The 25,970-nt window shown below is 39.1% G+C and overlaps 3 protein-coding genes across 10 annotated transcripts in view; 1 reads left to right on the top strand and 2 right to left on the bottom strand.

Annotated features, from left to right (window-relative positions):
* Window positions 1-5,550, bottom strand: part of ddr2a (discoidin domain receptor tyrosine kinase 2a) — a 37,082-nt gene extending 31,532 nt beyond the window's left edge. For all 3 annotated transcript variants that reach the window (XM_036520911.1, XM_036520909.1, XM_036520908.1), the window contains exon 1: window positions 5,424-5,550. The gene's annotated coding sequence lies outside the window, so the exon portion shown is untranslated. The remainder of the gene's footprint in view (window positions 1-5,423) is intronic.
* A 2,712-nt stretch (window positions 5,551-8,262) lies between these two features.
* uap1 (UDP-N-acetylglucosamine pyrophosphorylase 1) lies at window positions 8,263-18,960 on the bottom strand. Of its 6 annotated transcripts, none has more exons than XM_036522308.1 (11): window positions 18,890-18,960; window positions 17,534-17,833; window positions 15,881-16,079; window positions 15,180-15,355; window positions 14,891-15,063; window positions 12,684-12,877; window positions 12,251-12,391; window positions 11,279-11,467; window positions 10,026-10,067; window positions 9,342-9,408; window positions 8,263-8,863 (listed from the first exon to the last, which is right to left on the bottom strand). In XM_036522308.1, the coding sequence occupies exons 2-11, from the start codon at window positions 17,808-17,810 to the stop codon at window positions 8,771-8,773; spliced, it is 1,551 nt and encodes a 516-aa protein (XP_036378201.1). In that variant the 5' UTR covers window positions 17,811-17,833; window positions 18,890-18,960; the 3' UTR covers window positions 8,263-8,770. The 6 variants fall into 6 exon arrangements, with proteins under 6 accessions (XP_036378201.1, XP_036378204.1, XP_036378202.1 ...); XM_036522311.1 differs by having other exon boundaries at window positions 17,534-17,840; window positions 18,890-18,947; XM_036522309.1 differs by having other exon boundaries at window positions 17,534-17,866; window positions 18,890-18,912.
* A 1,415-nt stretch (window positions 18,961-20,375) lies between these two features.
* On the top strand, window positions 20,376-25,970 carry uhmk1 (U2AF homology motif (UHM) kinase 1). Its single transcript, XM_036522072.1, has 8 exons — window positions 20,376-21,219; window positions 22,113-22,405; window positions 22,799-22,990; window positions 23,354-23,448; window positions 23,631-23,707; window positions 23,877-23,975; window positions 24,214-24,302; window positions 24,826-25,970. The coding sequence occupies exons 1-8, from the start codon at window positions 20,916-20,918 to the stop codon at window positions 24,970-24,972; spliced, it is 1,296 nt and encodes a 431-aa protein (XP_036377965.1). The 5' UTR covers window positions 20,376-20,915; the 3' UTR covers window positions 24,973-25,970.

Raw genomic sequence — 25,970 nt, forward strand, 5'->3', positions numbered from 1 at the left:
GGCTCACCAAGGCCTTCATGACAGCCTTCATTCATCACCGCGACCCAACCTGCATCCACATCCTACCTCAAATCACTTAGACAAACAAGTCAATAGCTTGGGAAAATATATCCACCTGATTCAGCTTGCCATCAAACAAACAATTTCAGCTAAATTCTTTGAACTAATGTAAGAATAATTAGACTGCCCCCCATGCAAGTCAGCGGTACTACAACAATCCTTCTCCCGACAACCAATTTACCAAATAGAAGAACAGAGTGAGATACAGTGATGCATAATTACACAGCCCACAACAGATTAAAAAAATACTGAGATAGTAAGGGCTTTAACAGGTAATGATGTTATACTCTGAATGATGGGGTCTGAGATACAGAAAATGTGGGTGCTCAGCAGGCTGGCAACAACAGTGCACAACCCATAATGCACACAAAGTCTGAAACATTTTGAAGAAAAGCACAGACATTTAAAATTACTTAGACCTTGGAGACAAAAAGCAAATGCCGTGTACTGCCTTGAATCAAAAATAATAATACTGGCCACCATAAAGGAAAGGAGTAATTAGGAACATATGTCTTTCCAGCAAGATTGACTTGAATTATTATTGAGGGGTAGGTTTCTCTGGAAATGGCGCCTCTGATAAAAACATTTGTGTTGCTTAGGTAAACAAATATAATTAGGTCAATGACTGGTAATAACAAGTAGATGTATTTTGAGGTCATTTCTGAAAAAGAAAACTAATTAAAATTCAGATGTGGTAAAGAACAGATTGAGTTTATTATTCCTAAAAGACCTCTATCTGTATGTAACAGAGATCCATTTCAACAATACCACATCTATCAAAATTACTATTGATTACCTATTTGCTATTAACAAGGAAATCAGACAAAAGATACATTTGGAGATTTAAACAATCAAAACAATATACTCTTTATAAAATAATGTGCCCCTTTTCCGATATTCTCTGACAAACGTTTCGTGACCAAAGGCTTAAATTAAATGGGATTTGGCACAGTATGTGGAAATTTCATTCAATTTATTTACATGCTATTCTTCTGTCCTTTTCCAATTTATTGACATTGCAGGACATATATAAACACAAGCAGTTCAAGTGGGTAACAGCCCCCAGGATGGTTCTGTCTTTTCCTGTACAATCAGAATTATAATAATAATTCTGCTCTCTTTGGTTAGGCTACACTGGGGATATAAACAATACAGTGCAGAAGCCACATGATAATATTTAGTCACAAATGATATCATATACAAGATGAGCAAGGGAAAGGCAAGATGAAGCAGGAGAAGAAAGGAAGGTGGTCCCTTTCTGGAAAAAAGTGTAGGACACATTGCTGAATCAGTTCTACAAGAATTTGCAGAGGTGTAATTAGGGATGTGCAGAAGGAAATTAATATGATAGTGTTGCACCTAAAATGGAACCGTGAGGGACACCAAGAATAGTGCCTTTTCACCTGCAATCTCTGTAGACTTTCCAGCCACAACCTCAATTTACAATTTGAATATATTTTAGAGCATTTGCTGCATTGTTCCCCAGAAAGAAAGCTATTTAGCTGACGATGCAAAGGCATTTCACATTTTGTGGCTGGTTACAAGCGCACTGCAACATTTCTCACACTGCACAATTATATTGACTAGGCTTTTTAAATAATGTTAGTTTGCGGGAACCCCGATCTGGTAAATCTACCGTCATGAACAACATTCACAATGACATACAAGTTAGGAAAGATGCTCAGAATGCATGATAAGACTGAATGAAGGAGGTCAGAAGCATTAATCATGCAAGTTTGTCCCTAGTCAAGGATGCTGGAACACTACCCAGGCCACATGTAAAATGCAGGCTTCTGCCAATGTATCCAGTGTCCTGCTATAACCCCTCTCTTGGTTCTTAGGGAATGTTGACCAGCTGTCACTTGTTTTTTAATGCAATCTGGGATCAAAGAAAACAATCCCATTATTGGAATCTACTATTCCAACAAGAGAAGAATAACAATGGTCACTGGCTACCACAAAGTGTCTGTCTTCATTAACTGGTCAGATAAACAGAGAGATGCAGGTTAGGTCTAGTGGTAAATGTGAGAGTATGAATATAGACTATTGTTTGCATTCATGATTTTTGTTATTTAGCCATTATGAAATTGTTTAAGAGAGGTTTTTGGTTGAGGATGGGTTACAGTTCAAGGGCGTGTGTAAGTCAAATGTGGTATTTTAACTGATGTTTTGGTATGTGACTGTTTATAAAAACAGTACAGGCTGTTGCAAAGTGAGGGAATATCCCTCTGTTTTTGACTGCCAAAGTGAATTGATCTAAATAACAGTGGGATGCCATTAAATGGAAGGTAATGGGACCTGAGTGCCTATATTGTTTTGAAACATAAGTCAAAATTACACACTTTTTTGGTGCGGTTTGTAATTATGACATGTATTCCTGAACTGTCTGCCACTATGTGAAGGACGCATGCCTCATAAGGGTGGACTGCTAATTGAAATGACATGGTTCCTCAGTCTCCATATCAGCCCTGTAATCTGTTCCCACTCGCTACACAGCCAGGCAGCTGGACGGCAGAGACGAGCCGCCATGTTGAAGACATCTTAAAAGCCGTTTTATTGATCTGCCCACAAGGCTTGAAACTCTTTTTGTGCCATTTTTTAAAAGTGTGAGGCAATTACTGAGAAGTTAGAAAAAGAGAGCAGCCTCCACTCTGAATTATGTTTAGACTGTTAGTAAATTTAAACTATTCGCAAAAAACCCCTCAACATTCTCCCACCGAAGGTAACTGAGGCAACAGATGCAAGTAGTGAAGTATGATTCTGGGTGAGCACATGTAACATTTGATGATACCATTTAGAGCAGACTGCAGAGGCAGGTAAATGTGGATCACCCAGGCTGTCAAAACAAAGACCCCTGTGAAAGCAACAGCTGAACCTGTCAAAGCTGAGGCTTCCCTTGGCTAGCTCCGGGGGGGTGCGGGGCAATCTGTCGAGCATACCTTTGATAATTCAAAGCACATGTTGAGACCATGGAGAGTTCATCCCTGGCTATTCACAGCAGCAAGGTCACGAACTATGCCCAGCTAAAAAAAAATCCCTCTGAATGGTATGGAGGTCATATGCCATATGGTCTTGCCCTCACTGAATCAGCTGTGCTTTTACCATAGCACCTTTTGTCCATGAACACTTAACAGCAGAACCAAGCTGCAGTAGCTACACAGTTATATCAAAACAACAATGATAAAAAATAAAGCACATAAGGACACTTTGAAATGATCTGAGCCACAAAGAGGGCATGATCATATGTACAGGAATTATTCTAGTAGTCAAATGTTTTACAAAACTTTACACATATGCAGCCAAAATCTCATTACCATGCAGTTAATCAATAAAAAGGATGAAAAGGTATTTGGCATGCCACATTTTTACAATTACACTTTCTGTGCTGGAGAAAGTGCGTATTCAGAGGGAATTGGAAAACCAGACAACCCAGAGACAAGTGGGGGAAAAAAATGGAAAATAATTCCTTTGCCCTTGGAAAAAGTGGCTGAGAGAAGCTCAGAGAAGCTTCAACGGTAGAATAGAAAACAAACATACCGAAGAAAGAAATTTATTTCTTATCTTTCTTATCTTATTTATTATCTTTCACAGAAACAAGTCAAAGTTTGTAAATGACTATGCCCATTATTTTGTTGAATAAATCCAGAGAACCGTTTGGTTGGAGCTATGGCCTTCAGAGGCCTGTAGAAGGACATTTTCTTCACTTAACACCATGCAAACATACATTTTTAGAGCACAGGATTCCATCATCTGTAAAAATGTTATGTAAACATTTAAAACATAAAAAAACATTATAAATTACAATAAATTACAATCAGCAACTCAATTTGTAAAAGTACATTCCTAAGGACTTGCAACACCTTCTATGTGCTAAAGTAGGTGAGTTAGCCTGAGAAAATCAGCCATGGTGGTAAAAGTAAATGCTAAGGACCTTTAATACTTTCAGATATGAGAACAGAGGCACCAATGAGGGGTTGATTATATAAAGTAAGAGTGCTGCCGAGAAAACAAGGCATGGTACTGTGTACATCCAAGCATTAAGTCAAGGAAGTCAACATTAGGAAAGCATGAGCTTCCGGGCAAGTTATTGGAGTGGATGAAAAACAAAACTAAACAAATCAGAAACAAAACAGTGCTTGGATGTCCTGAAATGTATGTGTTACCTTTTATTTAACTATAGTGACAAATATAATTGATATGTGCTTCCTGATTTTTGTGTATTTTTTTCCTTTTCACCAGAATGTGGGGGGAGTAATACATCCAATGATATAGTCACTATTCATGCAGTAACATTTGTTACTATTAATAATCATATGCAAAAATACTTTCAATGAAATTACTGCCATCTGGGGAATGGAAATATTTTGGTATAAAATCTTGAAGAACATACTATATAGTTCTTTATAGTTCTATAATTATGTTCGAATAACAGGGAGGTTCTGCACAAACTCTTAGAATGGCACATGATTGTAAAAATACTTTAATGGACAATACCTTCCATTTGTGTTTACTAAGAATCAAGAACACCAGCATGAAGCCTGAAATTTTAGAGAATAATAGCTGTACTTTGCCTTTTTTAAGTGTTGCAGAATGTTTTAGTTACTAGCTACATTGTGCTATATTAGATTTTAACATAATAAGCAAGGGTACGTTAACCAGAAAAATTCTTCAGTATGTCCATTGGGCTTTAAAAGTATTAAAATATAATGTGTGTATATATAATGTTATAATTATAATTTAGTAAAATTATATAAAATATAATAATAATGAATTATAATTATACTTATAAAGTAATTGCACAAACAATGAAGAATTGTGGGACTTGCATCTATCATTGGATATATACGAGTATATGGATATATATACGAGTAAAGTAAAGCACCTAATGTCTGATGTCTTTACTTTCAAATCAAAGTAATGTTCTACAAAGATCATGTGTAGAAAAATTGTGATTTGTTATCATACTGGTGCAGACATATTGACCAAAATGAGGAATCCCTTTGTCCCATAATACAATGGATCTGAAGCAGCTAGTTTCCATGAATGCCTCTAACACTGTGGATCCAACCTCAACTTACAGAAGGCATCATGTCTCTCTGCTATCCTCTATTCTAGCCTGCCATGCAAACAGCAACGAAAGAAAGAAAAATGAGGGTTTCCCACAAGACTAGGAACAATAAAAATGCACCCAGCATGAAACTGATTACCAGAAGTAAGACAAAAGACTAGACAGAAGCTTGTCACCTTTTTCTGAATTATGAATGTATATCCAAAATTTTCTTCCAAAAAACAACCAAAGCAAGTTGAGATACCCTCTTCCAGCTGTTGTTATAGAGAAAAAGAGAGAGAGATAGAGAACTTACTTTAAAAGGGTCGCTGCTTTCAAACCATTTGCCCAGGAAAGTCTGTAATCCAGGCTGTTAGTGACAGCGAGCGGGAGGCAGAATCCGAGCCTTTTCCGAGTTCTTTCTGAGGCAGAGAGAGGGCTGAGGTAAGACACCCCTGCAAAAAAAAAAAAGAAAAACGAAGGAAAAAAAGGGAACATTCTGAGGATTCTTGGGAAGATGCCAAAGTCCCAGAATTCCACAGGCCATACATAAGGTTTCAATTAAGACAGACTCCAGTGACCAATCATGGCAGTAGAGAACTTCTCTTTTTTTAACAGCCTGGGGGATTCTGAAAAGACTCTTAATTCACAGCAGAAGTAATTCACGTGAAAGGATTGAGTTTTTAACCCTTACTGTGCAATAATAATGATAATAATAATAAAAACACCTGAACACTTCTTTCGTTATTTGGATTTTTTGGTTACCTTTCTTTGTCTTCAAGGTCTGTTTTCAACATTCAGCTCTAGCAGAATTATCAGTGGAGATAAAAAAACATAACTCTTAAAGATCTCTGAAGATAAATTAACACAAATTATCAAATGTAAATTTTGGATTTGGATTATGATTCATTTGTAAACCATAGCTGTCAAAGCATGTAAACTGGAAAATATATTTACAAAGCATTTCTAAAAGGACATGAAGAATCCCTAATACCTTAATACAGAGAGCACATTAAAACCTTAATACAGAGAGCACATTACTGCAAGGTCATTTGGTCCTGACCTGTGCTTTGCACCTCAGGGGGCTTCCTTGAGGACATGTTGAATTCCAGGACCTCCCGGCAGCATTCCACACTGAGTCACTGTCCAGTGAGGAGTGGGCAGCTGGAATTAGAGACAAAGCACAAGCCCCCTGTAAAACTGAAAGAAATGACAGCTTGAAGTGGAACAAATACTGCAATGTCCAAGGTTTTTCCCAAGAGGAACTGAGGTACAAAAAGAACCAGTCCATCTTTATTGCAGGACAGAGATCCATAGGCCTATATAATATACATTTTGGACTGTATTATTATTATTGTTATTATTATTATTATTATTACAACTATCATTATGAATTTCATTGTATTGTAATATAATATAATATAATATAATATAATATAATACAATGCATTATATTATTATACAGGCCAATAAACATTCATGGCTCACCTCACATCATTTAAAATACATCTTTATTTTCAATGCTTTTTTTGCTACTCAATCCGTTTACCCACTGACATGAAATTGTAGGTAAATGTACTCACCATATAAACTTTGTGCATACTATTTTCTTTACAATAACAGCTGCTAGGTGACAAACTAATTACAACCCTGAGGAAGTATTTACGTTCCATGTCATATTTAACTGCTGGCCTCTGACCCTTCTCAGAAACACTATTAACTGGTTAAGAAGTCTGTCTGTTCTGGTTCAACACCATGCTCAAACTCCCATTCATCGTTCTTTAATAGAAGTAGGCCATTCACTGAGACAGCTGGTGAAATGTGGCTTCTTGTCTTAAAACAGAGCTTCAATCCCTCTGATTCATTGAGATTTCCTTTACCTCATGACACCTTTTCTGATTAAAGTTTGAAAATGTGCAATTTCAAGAGAGAGCAGGAAGTCATGAACCACCTGCATTCTCAGATATCATACCTGAAAAAATCTCTTGACTTTAAATGGGTCAATATGGGAAATAAACACTCACATTCCTGCAACAGACTGCAATACATTTTAAGACATTGCATATTACAGTGGGCTTGGGTGGAGGGCCACAGAGGAACATGTGACAGACATTTACTAGACTGCTCCCTCTCTCTGACAGATAATTACAGAGCTGGCTTCCCAGATGGATGGAGACCACATCAATACCAGCTGGTAGTTCTATATACCTTCATTTGCATTTTTCACAAACACCACTGCAGTTGAACAAAAACAGGACTTTATCAACTACATTTGGATCTGACTTTTGTCTGTATTTTGAAGAAAAAAAGGCCAATTCTATGCCATAATTTACTATGGTACCCTTTCCTTACAGTGTGCTATACTCCCAGAATGCATGACAAATGCAAGGTGGAGTACAGCAATAGTAGTCAGCAAGGGCTACAGTATGTCAACATTCAACTGCGTATTATACCTTAAATTACTTCTCATTTACCTTTGATTGCTTTATAGCATCTTTAATTGGATGTCTGTAAATACATCAAACACACTCGTGCCATTTTAGGTGCACAATACTGTGGTCTTGAAGCCTGCACAAGTTCAGAGACCAATTACAAGATAGCAGTATAGCATAGTGGTAAAAGAGCAGGATTCGTAACCAAAAGGTCTGTGGCTCAATTTCCCGCTGGGGCACTACTGCTTTACCCTTGGGCAAAGTGCTTAACCCTCAATTGCCTCAGTAAATATCTGTATGTGGATAACGTGTGAAACTGTAACCTATGTAAGTCATTCTGGATAAGAGTGGCTGCTGAATGACGATAATGTAATATGTAATGTAATAATAATTTGGGTCACCATAACACAACTGCTAATAGACAAATGTCCTCACAACATAGAAAAGTGTAAAGCTGGCACTGTCGCATTCAGTATAAAATACCCTGAAGCTCTGTGTGCTGAAGAGTACATTCTGGTGAACACCGGTGAGAGTGGATAAAAATTTTTCATAAGTGAGAAGATGGAGGGGTTGGTTGTGAGGAGCCACAGAGCAGATTTCCTGAATGGCTGCAGCAGATTACCAGGCCCCAGCCCATCTTAAACTCCCTCATAAACCATGCACTGGAAACTCTGATTCAACAGGCCTGAGTCTCTAATGCAAAAAACACACCGATCAAACAAGTTCACTGGGAGAAGTTATTTGTCCGTTTAATGAAAATCATCTCATCGTTGTTCCAAAAGGACAGTTTTACAAATTAAATGAAAAAACAAAGCAAAAGCCCGAAACAAAAACAGTGCCAAGCATTATAAACTGAGGCAGATTTGACAGAATATTAATATTTGAGATTTGCCCTGGTATATTAAATAACTTTCTGACGTGTCTTGATTAAATATGTTAATAATTAGAATCTTATTTTATTAAAACCACCGTACCTATGCCAAATGTTTATGTACAAATTACTCTTTAAAATGAAGGAGAAGCTAATTTCACCATTCTACATCGATACAAAAATAAGTCTTAGCAAAATAAATAGCTTGATCTTTAAACCGCATCATTCAATCAGCCAGAGGAGGCTTCCTTCCTTCATTTTATTGCACAAGAAGATCACAGTTTTCCCCCTCAGGAGGAAGGCAAAGAGATGGAGAGAGGGAATGTTTCACTGGGTCTTTGGTCATCCTCTTCATCCTCTTCATATTCCGTTCTTCACCAGCTCATGAACACCTCTCAGGTCGATTATCAAGTTCGGGCGAAGCTCGCGGTCTTGCACCAGCTTCTCCAGGCCCTGCAACACAGATGTGAAATATGCACAAGCTGGACATGAGATTTTCTCACACCTGTAGTCAGGGACAACAAACTTCACAATGTCCACCAAAACATGCATGGAAAACTTTAAACTAAAGCTAAAAAAATACCAAACACTCTAGAGCAATTAACTTGTATTCACACAAAATGCTGAATGATTTTGCTTGAACTTAAAAATGCAGAACCCAACTTGGAATGCTTGGTTTGATTGAGTAACACCATGAGGCAAAGGAATGTAACAACAAATACCAAAGATATGGAGAGCTGATTTTTGCCTAGTCAGTATATGTCAGTTTACAACAGTATTTATAAATGTGTATTGACATAGGAGGAGCTGCTCTGTAGAACGGGTAATACTGATCCTTGTTTACATATCTCATGAGCATTTCTGTTACTGTATTCTTCTGACATCAAATTCTGCAGGACCTAATTAAGATATTAATATTTTTCCCACTTACTTCCCCTCCATATGAGACCAGTGGAGAGATCTCACATTTGATTGGTAGGTCAGTTCCATCCTTCAGGCTAAAGTGAAAGGAGAATGAGTAATCACTAGATGACCCATACATTGTCTTCAATTAAGAGAACTGCAAATACTCTGAGAGAAAAAATCTGAGAGAAAAAATGATGTATTGATCTGGCCAGGAAAAGTTAGAAAAAACGCTGAGGCAAAATTCAAACATAAAATTTTAAACATCGGTTTCGCATAATAAAAAATGCTTTATTGAGTTATTATCATGTCTATTCATTTGGAAATTTTAACATTCAGAAAGCAATTGTCTAACTGATTTTAAAGATTATTATTCTGATGTTTGAAAATACTCATATAGGAAAAAGGGAAAAGAAACACCACTGATTTGCACCGACATGAATCTTGCTCATTTCTACTTTCAATCATAAATGAAAATATCAGATCGTAATCATGCTCAGCAGTTTCCCAGCATGCACTCCATTCCTTCTGTTAGTAGCTACCAGTGAAAACCAGCCAGTGAAAAGTCTATAGCAACTTTTGCAAAGTGCTGATATAACCTTGCACATCAGCCTGAGACTTGCATTCTACGAAGAGGTGCTAGAATGACTAACTGTGAAGAGAAGCAAAAGCCCCACCACCATGCACTACATACAACACAGAAAATATTTACTTCTGGTTGACATCAGGTGTGACACTCCCTGCAGGTCCATTTCTAGAAATATTGCACAGGGACAAACGCTGTTAATAATAACCAAAGGATGACGTGGAGCATGAGAGGATGGCGTTATGCACAACAAAGTGACCACCACGTGCCAAGGGATAAAGGGACTGATTCTGGCATAAGCTTCCTTTCCTTATTGTTCACCGTGTACAAAGGTGAGGTGTGAAGACTGTTAGCAAAAAAAAAAAAAAAAAATAAAACCTTTATACAAAAATATTTACGCATAAATACAGCATTCATGAGCACAATGCAATTACATAACTAAATAAAATGCCCATAACGCTGTGTAACATGAATGAAATCATATGATACAGACCTACAATATGCTCTTCAATAATATTTATATGCTAAAAAGTGCACTAGATTACACAATGCAAGTACACACAGGACTTCACAGCTGTATAAATCATTGCTTATAAATGCCTCCCAACTGCTTGATTTACTGCACTGCGTTATGGGATCACTGGCACATGTGGCATTACCAGACTGATCTGGGCCACGTTCTAGCATAAAAATGCTTCTTAATAAGCCCTGAAAGGGCTTGCTGTACTTTACAAGATTAGGTTAATTACACTACAATCATGGAGATGTAATTAGAACTATATACTTCAAAATATTCATCAGATCTGGACTTTTCAGCAGACATATCCTTGCCGAAAATGACTGCATGATTTGTGCTTCTCATGACATTCAACACACCACTCTTAGCATCTTCAAAAGGCTTTAGAGAGTAGCAGTAAACAACACATTTATGTTATGACAAATGAGCTATGTTAAAAACATTCTAAAACATGAATGTCTGACTTGGCTACATCATTCATAAGCAGTGCCTACCAATGCACTGTATACATTTTCTGGGTGTTCACTTCATCTCAAACAAAAAAGTTACAATGGCATTCAAAAGACAAATGACATAATGACATAAAAACAAAACATAAATGAATAAACGAAGAGGAAAACTGTTTAGTGACTGTGTGAAAGGTTCCCATCTGAGTAGGGTTTTCGTTGATGACTTTCTGCCAAGACATCTCTCCGCTTGTCCATCTACAGACAGCATGTGAGCTACCGGGACCATGGGAATGCTGTACCCACAGGTTACTCTGGAGATACCTGTGCTCACAGGCAAAAGCGAGGACCTGGTTGACGCCCGGTTTGGGAGGGGTGTGCGCAGAGTGCTTGGACAGAGGGTACAGGGTGCTCACCTGGGGATGGCGGGCACCCTGGTGCCGTTCTCGTCGACGAAGTGCCCGCCGGCGTTCAGGACCCAGCGGTGGTGCAGTGACATGAGGGCGTGGCGGGCGGTGGTGGGGTTGTCCTTCCCGTCCTGGCTGTCAGCGTTCTTCAGGGGCGAGAACTCGTCCTCCCTCAAGACCTCGTACACCACAAACTTCCTGACAGGGACAGGACAACAGGGCATTAAAGGGAACAATCAGAAGCCACTTCGGGCAAAACCGACGCAGCATGAAGACTACTAAAAGAACACAAAGGGTTCTTTTGCCTTTATTCACACTAGACTTATGCAATGATGAGGCAGGATGGAAGGAAGATCTGAGTTACTGTTGAGATTAATTCAATTTCAAACCAATCCTATTCATATAATTTCCACCACACTTGCATAATTGGGGAATACTCCATAATTCCATAAGTCTCCATTCCTTCCCAGTTACACCACAATTCCAACCCATAGTGTGATATAATTTGATGAGCAAAAATAACTATAGCAGAATTCAAATATGACATGTTAATTTTCTCCCATGCCTCTTTTTCTTTCCCTGACTCACCTTATTCATAAATACTGACTACACCGCTACATCTAACTTATCTGTTTTTAGTAAGGATTTTTAGTAAGACAAAATTAATAAAATGCATAAAGATGACCCAATCCTCATCAAAAAACACTAGTCATATATCATCTTCCACCCATTACATTTCAGTTCAAACTTTGATTCACATTATACATAACGGATTGCCATCAGCCTCATAATCAAAGGCACTATGTAAAAATATTTACATAAATATTTAGAAGTTCTTATCATCACTGCCTCTATCACTGGACCTGTAACTAGAGCCAAGACTGCCCTTTGACTTTGTAAGAATCCTCTTTGGGTTAAAGGGGAAGTGCAGCCTGCCAGAAGCACATATGCTAAACCAGGGTGGAAAATGACTGCACTCACTTGGCAAACTGGAAGATGTCGAAGACAAATTTTTCCATTTTAATCCCATTTGGTTTGTCCGGCTTGATTAACTGTCCTTGTGTGTTCACGAAAGGGATTTTCTTCTGTGCAACATGGTGCTGCAACTGGGGTTCATAAATGCTGATGAGAGAGAGCAGACAGACAGGGGGAAATAAAGAAATCATTAACATGCTCACTGTACTTCATCACAAACATGCAGATTACATCCATATTTCCATGAGAGATCCTCAGAATTTATTACGGGGGGTAAGATGTTCTTAACAACAAAAAGATGCTTTTTAGCACAAAAATACCTCTCCGTAACATACACACACACAAACATTCCTAATTTAGAACTACAAAAAATGCTCAGTCTAAAACACATCCTGGCTTTCATTTAATTAATTCAAGCAAAAATGTTTCTGTCACTTACTTAACAACGTCTTTGAGAAAGGTCAGTGTGAAGAAGTGGTTGGCCACGTTTCCCGCATTGAACATTAGCCGGCCATCTGCGCTGCGCTTTTCAGCGGTTGCCAGGGTAATCTCGCTGTACTCCACCACCTGGTATCGCCCGTCCACCTTACAGACCACACCTACTGCCTCTGTAGGGTTGGTCTTCTCCACAACCTGTTAAAAAACACAAGGACAATGCTTACCGCCCCTGGAGAGTGAGACTGGGCATGCCAGGACCAAGATGGACCTCATCAACCTCAGCCATCTTAAATGCTTTCTGCCTGCAGTTGGCAGGGAATAAATGTCTACTCATGTTTTAGTCTTCTACTCATCTGCAGGTTACAAATGAAAAACTGTGCTGCTGCTGATGGGTTTCAAAAGGGGACACCGCATGAGCTGAACGCTTTACAATTTCTCACAGGCTGCAGGGTCCAAATTTTCATATAATACTCCTCAGTGTTCTCCACATGCATTTGTCATGCACAATGCATTCATCTGATCCTTGTGGACTTTTGAAATCCCTAAGAAGCCTTAAATATAAAGGCAGGTTACTCATATTTACAGACCACATCTTTATTTGTGTGTGTGGAACATTAGTCACTGATTGGAAACCTCAGGAAATTACAAGTAAACATAAGACCAATTGCAGTGCCCTCTACTACAACTGGACTCCACCTAGCACTCATTTTATGGCTGCTTATGCTCTTTTTGAATGTAAAAAAATAGGTAATATGACATCCACTTTGACCAGACACCAGAACATTTCCTAAATAATCTGACAGAAAAATAACCAGCTCCCAAAAGATAACTTTCACATCTCTGAGTGGAGAGGACCAGTATACTTGCTTTATTTTATGGGCACTATAAAATGACTTGCCAAATAAATAATAAAGTCAATTACACAGATGTAAAAGACTGAAATATTTATCTAATGACAAAAAATACAGTTCAGTTTTCATGAGATCTTATCACAGAGGTTCCAAATACCAAAAACCAGAGAAATAAGGGGAAATAATGCCTGCTAACTGCCACTTCAGCTCCTAGCTTAATCAGAAGTCTGGGCGTGACCAACCAACCAACGAACCAACCAACGGAAACGTTTCCTCCAGAGAGCGGATGAGGCATTCACCCTGTCCAGCAGCTCCTTAGACATCAACACATCCTGGCACAGACACACAAGAGACTGGGCTGGGCATGCTCTTCCGCTTCCACCTACACCAGTGAATTACTGCAGCCACCCTGAATGACCATACAGGGATAAGTAGGCCTATGAAGCCAGCCATAGACCTTCAAAGCCACTTACAATGCCACTGCTAATATGACGTCCACAGGGACATCCATAACCAGCATTTACCACAAACAGGATGTGGATGATAACATGGGAATCCTGTGAGAATTTTTGTGCTCAGACAATCGCTATATATAAAGTCTGTGTGCAATGTTCCGGTGTAACTTTTTCTTTTTTTTTCATATTTACATCTATCACGTTGGTCAGCAGTTCATTTTCTGGGACAGTGGAAATTTCCTTCTGAATAACTGTACCCTTTAAAGAAATGCTAAAAATTTCATATATGCATACACACACATCATATTATATATATAAATATATATAAATATGATGTTTCAGTGAGTGTGTATTCAGTGGAAACTCAAGATTAAAACACAACTGCATGTTACCTGATACTTTTCCCCAAGAGCAAACATTCACATTGGGGGCCATGTGGTTTCAGTGCAATCCATGTGCAAAACATGTTTAGAGTTTCTGACATTGAAAATAAACAAAACACTGCCACCCCAGTAGTTGCCCCCCACTGTCTCAATAAAACTCAGTAAAAATGGATTACAGTGGAGAAGAATGATAAGGTGTCCAAAAAGCTTTCATCTTTCAAAATGTTCACCTTTTTCAAAACTGTAGTTTTAAATCTACAATGACTCATTCCCTGATATATATATATAATAAATCATATATATGTGTATATATATATATATATATATATATATATATATATATATATATATATATATATATATATATATAAAAACCAGGACCTGGCAGTCCTTTCCTCAAATTTGAAGTTCCTTCAAAACAATTCTAAGAACTCTACTGCCATCTACTGTTCAGTTGTGTGACATGCGCCTAGAGAGGCATATGGAGTGCACCTTTCGGCATTTATGCCTGTGACTGACCTTTGCTCCGCAGTCCGCTCCTTTCTGTACACAGAAACCAATGAACGTGGGGTCCGCAACCTTCACTAGGATATTGTCCACACAGTACACATGAAGGTACGCAATCCCTCTCTGCTCCATATCTTCCACAATCTTCTGATTCCCCAGTGCTCTGTACAGACCTCCATTTCCATCTGAAAACAGATTTTCCTTTTCTTAAAAGTTCACTCAGTTGTGAGCGAATGTGCATTTCAATCATGTAGCCACACGCAAAGCTGTCTGACTTATGCTAAAGAAATCAGGAAACTACCTGGTGCCATGGCGAGTTTGCCTTTACTTTCCAGGATAATTTTCCCATTGTAGTCCATGGCTGGTAGCATGCCTTGTTGGAAGAATATGACATTTTCCTTGCTCAGGCCAAAGTAATTGTGCTGGGAAAAGAACTCTTTGGTAGATTCCATTGTTCGGCCACTGGTCATTATGTACCTAATAAACACAGCACAAATATAATGAGTTATTCAATTAAGTGCAGCATTATTCTGATTTCACTGTTAAAGCTCTGGTTAACATCATTGAATATAAAAATTCCCACACTGCTTGGGTTGCAATATTTAACCTATAATAATGGTCTGGGCATCACTAAAGGTAGAAAACTATTATTTTGAAAAGTCAGAATTCTATCACTGTGCAGAACCATAAAAATGCAAAGACAGAATGTCACTACCTCTCTGTAGTGTAAAACTGTATGGTCTTCTCAGACTGCCCTCACTGGCATACATGTCTGTGCATGGATCGTTTTTGTGTGATTGTGGCACATTCTGCTTTTTCAACAAGCCAAGTTAAATTAAGAGAATACTATTCTCTAAAAGGTCAGACGTTTAAAAGGTCCAAGTCTATAAATAACTGGAGTTCTACAATTTTAATACTCAGTACCAAAGGGAGACACTGTAAGGACGTTCACAGGAGAACTTGAATTGTAATGTGTTGACTTTGACAACACAGACAACTCACCAGGGTATACAACACGTGCGTTGCTGTGCAGCAAGTTGTTCTAGCTTCAGGATCCGCTCCGCCTGAATCTGAAAGAGGGTTTTGTGGGACGGCAGTCCAACATCATACATTCCTTTGGGGTATGAAACTCCCAGCCTGGTCCCCTGACCGCCAGCCAGAAGAAGAACAGCCACCTTGCTTTGAGAAATATGAAGGAGACCTGCAGGGAAAAATAAGGAGACTAGTTCTAAAAGTGCACTTACCAAAATTCAGTCAAGGGCTGTCAGAAATGCATTAATTTCAATGGCATTGACATTCAGAATATTGTTTAATTCTAAATGTTAGCTAACACAATGTTCCTGAAAGTCAAGGACTCTGGAGTAATATATAGTAAATTAATGCATTATCTCATTAACCACACCAGTGCAGAGAACGTTTGGTGTTCATGTGGTGACTCAATTCTTTTTTTTTTTTTTTTTCTTTTTTAGTTTTCCACATAATATATGATAACACTGAAGATTATGGCAGTGGTAGAGCAGATATTTGCTGCACTTTAATGATTTGTGTTTAGTGAACATGTACCGTAGCTGAACCGGATAACAAAGAGTATGTTTTTTAATTCAAACGTGGCACAGGTAAAGAGATGAGTATATTCTCCACGTAACTCTACGACTGTTCCCTAACTAACTCTCCATAAACACCACTGTTTGTGAAATAATCCATCAAATTCAAGATATTTGTTTTAGGAATTTATTTCAGCTGATTACAGCAAATGGTAAATATACATTGCTGATTATTAGCAAAATGAAAGTCAGAATATCAGAAAAACACATACAAGAGAGAATTAGAAAAGGATTTTCATGTATTGTTTTCAAGAAATTTCATACAGTCCATCAGACAAGACTGATATAGCTAGAAATTGCATGAGCAACCCAATAATCCATAGTCCATTTAAGACTTCTCCCTATCTAACAACTGAGGTTACCACCCATAAATTACTATGACATCTACTTACATAAACTGTTGATAATGAGTCACTCTGTTGCCAGAGCACACACAAAACCAGGGGGGTATCTCTGTAACTTACAGAATGGGGGGAGGGGGGTGTATCTTGGGCAATCTGAGCGCTTGGGGGGTGATGAGGATTTGACAAACAGCTGGATACCCTCATGAATCACTGCATGAGCCCTGCTTGCGTCACCCCTAAACAGAACCAGATGCTTCCAGCCCACCCCCTTGACACCCACCAAGGGCCACTGCTTCTGAACACTGCAGCATGCACAGTTTAAACTCCAGGACCCCTCAGACCATTTCCTCACCACAGACGATTCTCTGTGTTACTGCGTCAGAAGGGACACCTTTGTCTCTTTATTACCAACAAGATTACTTTTTTCTCCCACGCATTAGACTATGACAGTTAAAATCTGTAATCAATTACATATGGGTGGTGCTAGTTTCTCTGCTAGGAGGAGACTCTTGAAATGAAAACCTAGAACATTACATCAGTTTTCGGTAATTTTTTTTTTCTTTTCTTGTAAGTGAGAACATAGTTCCATACAATATAATTGTCTATTATGTTATATTGCACACAATAAAAACTGTCAATATTTCCCTGTCCCTCAGTGTTGCCTAAAGGAGGAGAATATTTGACAGGCAGCACAAGAGACAACTAACCTTCTTTTTCCCACCCTTTGAGCAGCTCTCTGTCACGGGTGACACTCCCCAGCACTTCTCTGGGTACTGGCTCCATTCTGCTGTCCACACTCTCCTGCTTGCTGTGGCTGGACACCTCCATGGCGTTCTTGAAAAAGCCATTGATCTCATTGAAGTCCATGCTTTCCAGATCACTGATCATCTCGGCTTGTTCCTCTGGGCTCAGATCATCCCAGAACTGCAGGAGATGAGACTGGCCAGCCTCTTCCAGCTTCTTCACCAGTTTGCCAGTGTCCATGGTCCTGTGTCGAACTCTACGGTCTATCAGCTCATGCAAAAAGAACGAAGGAACAACTGATTCATTAAAGGATGTAACGCTACCCGACCACAATCATTCTGTACGCTAGAGTGGACTGTAAACTAGCAAGGTATTAAGTCACTTTCTGAAAGAGGGATGAGGCATTGGCTTAAATTTAACTACAATACATGTTAAATATGCTTAACCCCACCGCAAATGACAACGTGTCCTCCTGGTTATATCTTATCAGTGAACTAAAATTTAAGTGTCAAATTAACGAGCGCAACTACCGGTAGTTGATAAATCAGTTAGCTAACTTGGCTGTTACCTAGCTAAATCTATGTTTGCCGTTTCGTAGCTAGCGAACATAGAAACATTGACACGCATCCAGACTCACAGTATCATTACCTGGACAGGTAGTTTCGAGAGATGAAGTAACTAAGGTTAGCTTGCTAAACGTTAAGACGTTGGCAAGATGCAATGACGATCTGACAGCTAACGCCGAGGCTATCAAACAGGCAACTAGCTAAACAGCGAACAAGTATGAGGAAAAACCCGTAGCAGTTGTGAACTGGCCAAACAGGAAATAAATCAATTCTATTCTAAACCACAGAACCTGACTAGATTATTCCGACAGCAAACACACCTTGGCATTCCTAGACGTCACGTAGTTAGCTAGCCAGCTACACCCTATTCATGACAGCGAAACCATGTCGAGCATCTACTGACTAGCTAACAACTTGCTACTGTAGAGCAATACAGCTAGCTAGCTAGCCAGCGTTGTGTTAATTAAAAACAAACCGCAGCATATTGCATTAAAATATCTGCTGCTTAAAATGTTAAAACTGAACAGCTGGTTGACTTACCAACACATGCACAAGTAGAAAGCACTCAAAAAGACATTTACACTGGTAGTAACATAGCTAGCTACATCCCATTGTCATCATGCGTATAGCCAGCCAGCTGGCAATGTGCGGTTGGCCTGAGTCGTAACTTAGCTAAACATTCTGTTGCTGAACCAAAGAAATGCATGCATAGCTAGTCCAGCCAAGTATATTAATGTTGAATTTAAAACGTACCTTGGATAATGCTCCTACAGCCTAATCCGTCTTCTGTAGTGCCGACACGACTTGCGTTTCTAGTCTTAAAACTGGTGCCTCCGCCCCCAGATCAACCTCCCACGTCAGTCACATTTACGTGGCGCTCTTGCTCAGCAAAAGAGGATCGCCCTTTCAAATGCCCGGTATGTTACGCATGCATGACTTACGGCTTCAGGCAGACGATATCCCTAAGCGCTGATCCGGGGCCAGCTCTGCGGTTCATCTTGTAATAAATAATGTTATAATTTTGGTTGGGTAGTCTGGTCCTAGATCAGCGTTTAAGGGCAACGTCTGCCTCGAGCGCACAGTCTATGACGTCTAGAAATATCAATGGACTACTACTGGCATTTGAGTGTCTTTCGTCACGTTATATCTTTTTTTCCTTGTTACATAAAAGATGCATCTATATAGAAGAAGATAGACAGGAGGCAACAACTTATAGAGTTGTAATTTCCACAGAAATTAACTTTTGAAATTGCGTTTTGCTCGCATTAATGATTACCGGAAAACACTCTGGATAAGAAAGCAATAGAGAGTAATGTGGCCATTATGTATGTACGGGACATACCATGAGTATACAGGCAAACAAGTCTATGAACTGGACTGTTCTATCAAGGAAAAATCAGAAGTCTTTAAAACTGCTTGGCAGTTAGAAAAAGACAAACGAACAAATAACTAAAAATGTTAAAATCTCATTGCTACGGCATTTTGATGTATATAACAGCACCCAGTTGAAAGCTTATCTGTATTCATCGAAGCCACTGGTAAAAGAAACATCATTCATTATTTATCTTTTGTGCCTGTATGTATAAATATTCAAAAGCGCCGTTCTTTCCACTAATCCACATAATACATCAGACTATAGAGATAGTCTAAGATTGATTAAAGGAACTTCACTTAACAGAGTCGCACCCAGACCTGATAACTGAGTAGTACAAAATGATATTTAATTTATGTTTTCTCTGTTGTTATAGCTGTTAAATGACACCAAATGGATTCATTTAACAGAAACATCTTTTTCTTAAATAAATTTAAAAAAAAAAAATCTAAGTAGAACCGGGTTACATGTAAAAAAGGTCATGGTAGATGGAAGTGCTAATATAATAAAAATACACACACACACACACAGACAATCATACATTAACATAAGTTGATGCCAGTACCATGATTATTATTATTATTAATATCATTATTATTATTACTACTACTACTGTTGTTGTTGTCATCACCATTAATAATAACAACAATAATAAAGCTCATACCGCTAGAGAAACATTTCACATACAGTCATAGATGCTGCAGCATTCTCACTTATGTGTTCATTTACGACTGCTCCCAGAACTGGACCAAAGTAATGCCACCATCTGCCGTTCTCAGGACAGTCCTCCAAGTGCTAAAGAAAAAAAACTTTAAGTTCTAACTCTATGGTATTCACTTCCGTAAAAATGGCCGCCTAAACAATAGGTCGTCTTCTATGCTTCTGGCTGAACACATTCAAAATATTCTACTTGGTCAGAAAAGACTGGCCAGTGTACTGGACTCAGATGAAACAATGAATCGTGTTCGATTTTGGACAACTTCAAAGAAATAGCTAGCTAACGAACGACTTTAGGCGTGCTAGCTAACGTCAGTTACAGCTGGCTATGATGATGGGTTGAGCTGAAGCTGCTATAAGCTGTGGACTGTTTGCTGTCTAGCTAATATCAATTAGCTTGTTGACAAATAATTAACATTAGCCAGTTTGCTGATTCGGAATGCTGGGTCGTGTTGTGTTTGTAGTTGTATGCTAGCGAGCTACGTAGACTAATTCCGTAAACAGCGAGACTACACTACAATGTATCGCTGCACGGTGGAACTACTGAATTTTATCGATGCCTTCCTGAAATGGAAAGTCGTGTCTTTTTGGTATTTTACTGACTGTTAGCTAGCTACGCGGCTGGCTAGGTACCTAGCTAGCTTCTTTTCATCTTTTAGGTAGCAAGATCCCAGCTAACGTTCATGAGTAATGGCCTGCCGCAGTTCTGAAACGAGCAGTACGACACTCTGCGCCGATGTGAACGTAGCAATGGCAGCATCGCAGGGGAATGTAGACCAGACGATGAAACCTGTGTTATTTGAAATATTTGGAGAGATATGGAATGTGCAGGCTCGGCTTGGGCAGGGTGTTTCGGCTTCGGTTTACCGTGTCAGTTCTGGACGGGCCAGTTCAGCCGCAGTGAAAGAGTTTCAGGCGGACGCACAGGGTGGAGATTACGGGTATCACAAAGAGAGAACCGTGCTTGAAGACATTCAAGGACACAAAAACATCGGTAAGGAATCTATCAAGTTTGCTAACTATGGTTGTCATATGTCAGGTGTAGAGTAATCCAAATATGTAACTGGATCGACACAGTTTATGGGTAATTTTACTATAGCTACCTAGATAACCAAACAGCTCCATTTACAAATTCCGTGGTAAACAAGTACATGAATATGCTATTACTTGCCAATGTGCTAGCTCGAATACCTTTCCGATTTATTCGAAAGCTTAATCTGTACATTGAAGTCATGATATGAAGGTATCTTGAGAGATACAAAAACTGACTGGCCATAAACCCATCTCATTCCCGTCTATGATTGAAGTATTTATCAACTAAGCGTTAAATCTAGTACTTCTCGGAAGGCTTTGCCATTTACCATTCTCATCCTAAACTGTAACCAGGTAACTCGTAAACGGAGAGGGGAACATCATTCCAAAGTTGGCCCTAATGTTTCGAGTATATGACCAAGTTATAAAATCTCCAGAGACTGCAATATAAGAATGTTTTATTTGTTTATACAACAGTTCAGAATAAGATAAGATATTAAGGTTTACTTTGACCCTTGATACAATCTATCGACAGTTAGGTTTCGTGATTTGTACAGGTACAGTTGCAAAATGAAACGTATGAGGAGTGTTGTGTTGTGTTCATTAGATTGCATTAACATGAAAATATCTGTAATCATATCAATCTTCATGTGATGAAATGATTTGCTCAGAAAAGTTGTATGTCATGTTAAGATGTATTATGGATGTTTATTTGAAGAGTAATGTAATGAGTACCATAGGATTAGAATATTGCAAACCATTGCTCTCCTTAGGGGTAGGTCACAAAATCCTCTGCCTAGTAGAAACTTTTTTCAGGCTTTAGATCCACTAATACTGCTTTTTTTTCTTCTTTAGTTACATTGTATGGAGTTTTCACCAATCACAGCTGCCAGGGTGTGTCAACCCGCTGCCTGCTGCTGGAGCTACTGGATGTGAGCGTATCAGAGCTGCTGGTGAGGGCCAATAGCCAGGGCCACTCCATGTGGGTTATCCAGCACTGTGCACGGGACGTCTTGGAGGCCTTGTCCTTCCTGCATCGTGAAGGCTATGTCCATGCTGACCTAAAACCTCGCAACATCCTCTGGAGCCCTGATGACGAGTGCTTCAAACTCATTGATTTTGGGCTCAGCTTCAAAGAGGGAAATCAGGTGTGTTTTTCAGGACTCCTGTTCAATCACAGCATATCCAGTTATTTCAAAGTATCGGGTCCCTCAGGTGTTAGATCACTGGGTCTAACTTAGTAGATAATTGGTGCAGGGTGGTGTAGTGGTGAGGAACTTGCACACAAAGGTTGCAGGTTGCACCGTTGAGCCAAACACCAAGCAGTATGTACAATGTGTATACAATATAAGATGAGTATATCAGTGTGTACAATGTAAGTTGAGTATATCACTCTGGATAAGGGCATCTGCTAAACAATACATGTAGTGTAATGCCTCCACTTCAGCAGGAAGACACTCATAATCACCATCGTTATACTTCTGATGGGTCCTGGGTTTGAGCTTGTAGGCATGTCACTGCATGTCCATTCTGGCTTACAGGATGTGAAATACATCCAGACGGATGGCTACCGTGCCCCCGAGGCAGAGCTGCAGAACTCACTGGCTCAAGCTGGGCTGGAGGGGGATTCTGGGTGTACCTCAGCCATTGATCTGTGGAGTCTTGGAATCATTTTACTGGAAATGTTCTCAGGAATTAAACTGAAAGAAACTGTTCGCTCTCAGGAATGGAAGGTTAGTGCAGTTAAATTACTGTATGGAAGAGTTAATATATGAATCCAAGTACTGTATGAGGGATTTCACAGTTTTTCAAGTACACAGGGTCAACTGTTTTAAATGAATTTAACACAAACCCGTGGTTAGCCATTATAAGGGAGGACTTTTCATGACCGTACATGTAATAGACTATTGAGGCCACTCAGTATTATTTTTGGCACCAATACAGTCGACTACCTTCTTAATCCTGTAGCCAGTTAAGTTTATTTTGGATTAGCATGAACAGATAGACAGAATCATGCACTCAGAATTACTGAGATGGACAAATTGAAGATGGTTTTTGAATGTCTGGTTAATGGGTTTTGTGCTTTGTTTCTACAGGATAACAGTTCTGCGATAATAGACCATATCTTCACTAGTAAAATTGTGGTTTGTCCTGCCATCCCAGTCTACCACCTTCGAGACCTTATTAAAAGGTAAGAAATCAAAACATTATCGCTGCCTTCTGAACACTGTAAATCTGTCAGAGTATGACTTTGCAGTTTACATGTAATGTACACTAATCTCCTTTAGAAGAAAATGAACCTCCCGAAATGGTTGACTCTTCAATATTTTGCTAACTAAGCTGCCTTGTGTTATTGTTGCATTGCACCTTCAGCATGCTCCACAACGACCCCAAGCAGAGAAGCACAGCTGAGAAAGCCTTGTGCAGCCCCTTCTTCAGTATTCCTTTCGGTATGTGTTGACTTGACGATAGACCTCACAGCAACCTTCTTGTACAGATTACACCTCATGCAGAATGATCTTTTTTGAGAAGTCCTGATACAACTGTGTTACAAGTATTACTTTGACATATAACCAGTTCTGCTTGAAGTGTAGTGCTATTTCTCTGCTGTGTTTTCAGCCCCTCATATTGAAGACTTGGTCATGCTACCCACACCGGTTCTCAGGCTGCTCAACATTATTGACGACAGTCACCTCTACAATGAAGACGAGTATGAAGGTGGGGTAGCAGAAGGTCTTATATAGCTGTATTAATAATACCCTTTCTGTAGGAAAGGAACATTAGCATGGCTGTCCTTGTTAAGATAAAGAGCTTGTGACCTCAGGTCTCTTTTGTAGTTTGCACAACCAGTGTGTTCTAAAAGTTTTCTCCTAAAAAGAAGGCATAGATTGTGATTGGGTCAGCCAAACAGCCCCAGGAAGGCTCCATCAAAAGCCCGACCTTTCATTTTTTGCAGACATTGTGGAGGACATGAAAGAAGAATGCCAGAAGTATGGGGCGGTTGTTTCCCTGTTGATCCCAAAGGAAAACCCAGGCAAAGGCCAGGTAACATGGCTACAAATTCATTGTTGCTTGATCTGTTGATCCACCTCTTTGAATACAAAGCCAGAATCTTTCAAGCACTGCATGTTAAGCATAGGAAGAGATTAAGCCCGGAAAGTGATTCCCGAAAACAAACTGCCTTGTATTGTTTTGCTGGAAAGGAATGTTGTTAATTATACATGTAATCCACTTTTTTCCATTTCGTTTTACTTGTTTGAGTTGTGATTCAGTTGTTATGGAGCTGTGCTTGTTAATGCAAGGTTTCAGGTTTAAATCCTGGAAAGAGATGCTGCTCTTATTCTTAAGAATAAGAAAACTAAGGTCTTTACTAGGTGAGGTCATCTACAGAGGAAAGAAATGATTATTAGTCTTATTCTTAGTAATACTAATAATATTACTTGACAGAATGGGAAGGCTTGTGTTTCTTTGCACATACTAGTGCAAAGTACCTAACACGGTATACTTGAATTATACAGAAGTAACCTAACTCTGTTTACTCATACACTACAAAATGTGTTTATTGCAGGTTTTTGTTGAGTATGCAAATGCTGGTGACTCCAAAGAAGCCCAGAGGTTGCTGACAGGACGAACATTTGATGGGAAGTTTGTTGTGGCCACTTTCTACCCATTGAGTGCCTATAAGAGGGGATACCTGTACCAAACAGTGCAGTAAGGCTCCACACATAACCTTTCAAGGCCCTTTGAGCAACCTACATCTTCCCTAGTAATGCAGGCCACTTCACTAGTACAATTTTCACTGTTGTGAATTCAGTTTGCACTGATCTCCCATTACGAGGACAACTACTTATATAACTGATAAATTTAATGTACCATCATGATGTGCACATTGAAACTTTCTGCTTTACAAAGTACTAAGGGAAGGACTTCCTTCAAGCGCGCTGTAGTTTGTATTGTTGTGTACAGTATGTAGGATAGTGTTTCAAAGCCTTTGATTCTTCATGGCCTTGAATGTATGCCATGTATTGCTTACTGTGGCTTAAACACATTATAATATTAAATCAATTCAGAAAGGATAATGCCACTATCAGAATCTGAAGATTATAACAGTATCATAGCAAACAGGGGTGTAGATTCACAGAGGGGTGATGCCTTTACCAAAGGATAGTTAAGTTCCTGTTCCTGTGTGTATCAAAGTCCTGCCCATTAATCCTTTTATGAATTTATCACCATTTTATGAATTTACATCATGTGTCTGTCCGCATTGACTGCACTCTCTGATGGGCATTTGGAAAAGCTAATCAGAACCACTGGCTGATTTAGACAATGGTGGGAATCTATAGTTGTGGCCCTGATGAGAATGTATTGTAGTTCTTAAAAAAGTGACGGAGGTACAAACCAACTGAACTATTTTTTCCAGAGTTTACTATTTGCCAGAGCTGCACTGGTTGACTTCAAATGTAGTACTGGTCTTGAATCCAAATGTAGATTCTTCACTGATTCTTCAGTGTTACAGATAATCTTTTCCCCGATGCCACTTACTCATAGAGCACAAAAGCATATTATGTGCAGCTGCTTCATATGCATTCTGTGGTCACATCAGCAATTTTTGTAATTCCCTTAAATTACATGCAAGTGTTCAGGTTGGTTTTTAAAGTCTTCAGTAGAGGGGAGTTATTCCAGAATAACTAGATTTTGTCTCGTCCAAACTTT

This window comes from Megalops cyprinoides, chromosome 2 (genome assembly GCF_013368585.1).
Source record: "Megalops cyprinoides isolate fMegCyp1 chromosome 2, fMegCyp1.pri, whole genome shotgun sequence".
Taxonomy (NCBI): Eukaryota; Metazoa; Chordata; class Actinopteri; order Elopiformes; family Megalopidae; genus Megalops; species Megalops cyprinoides.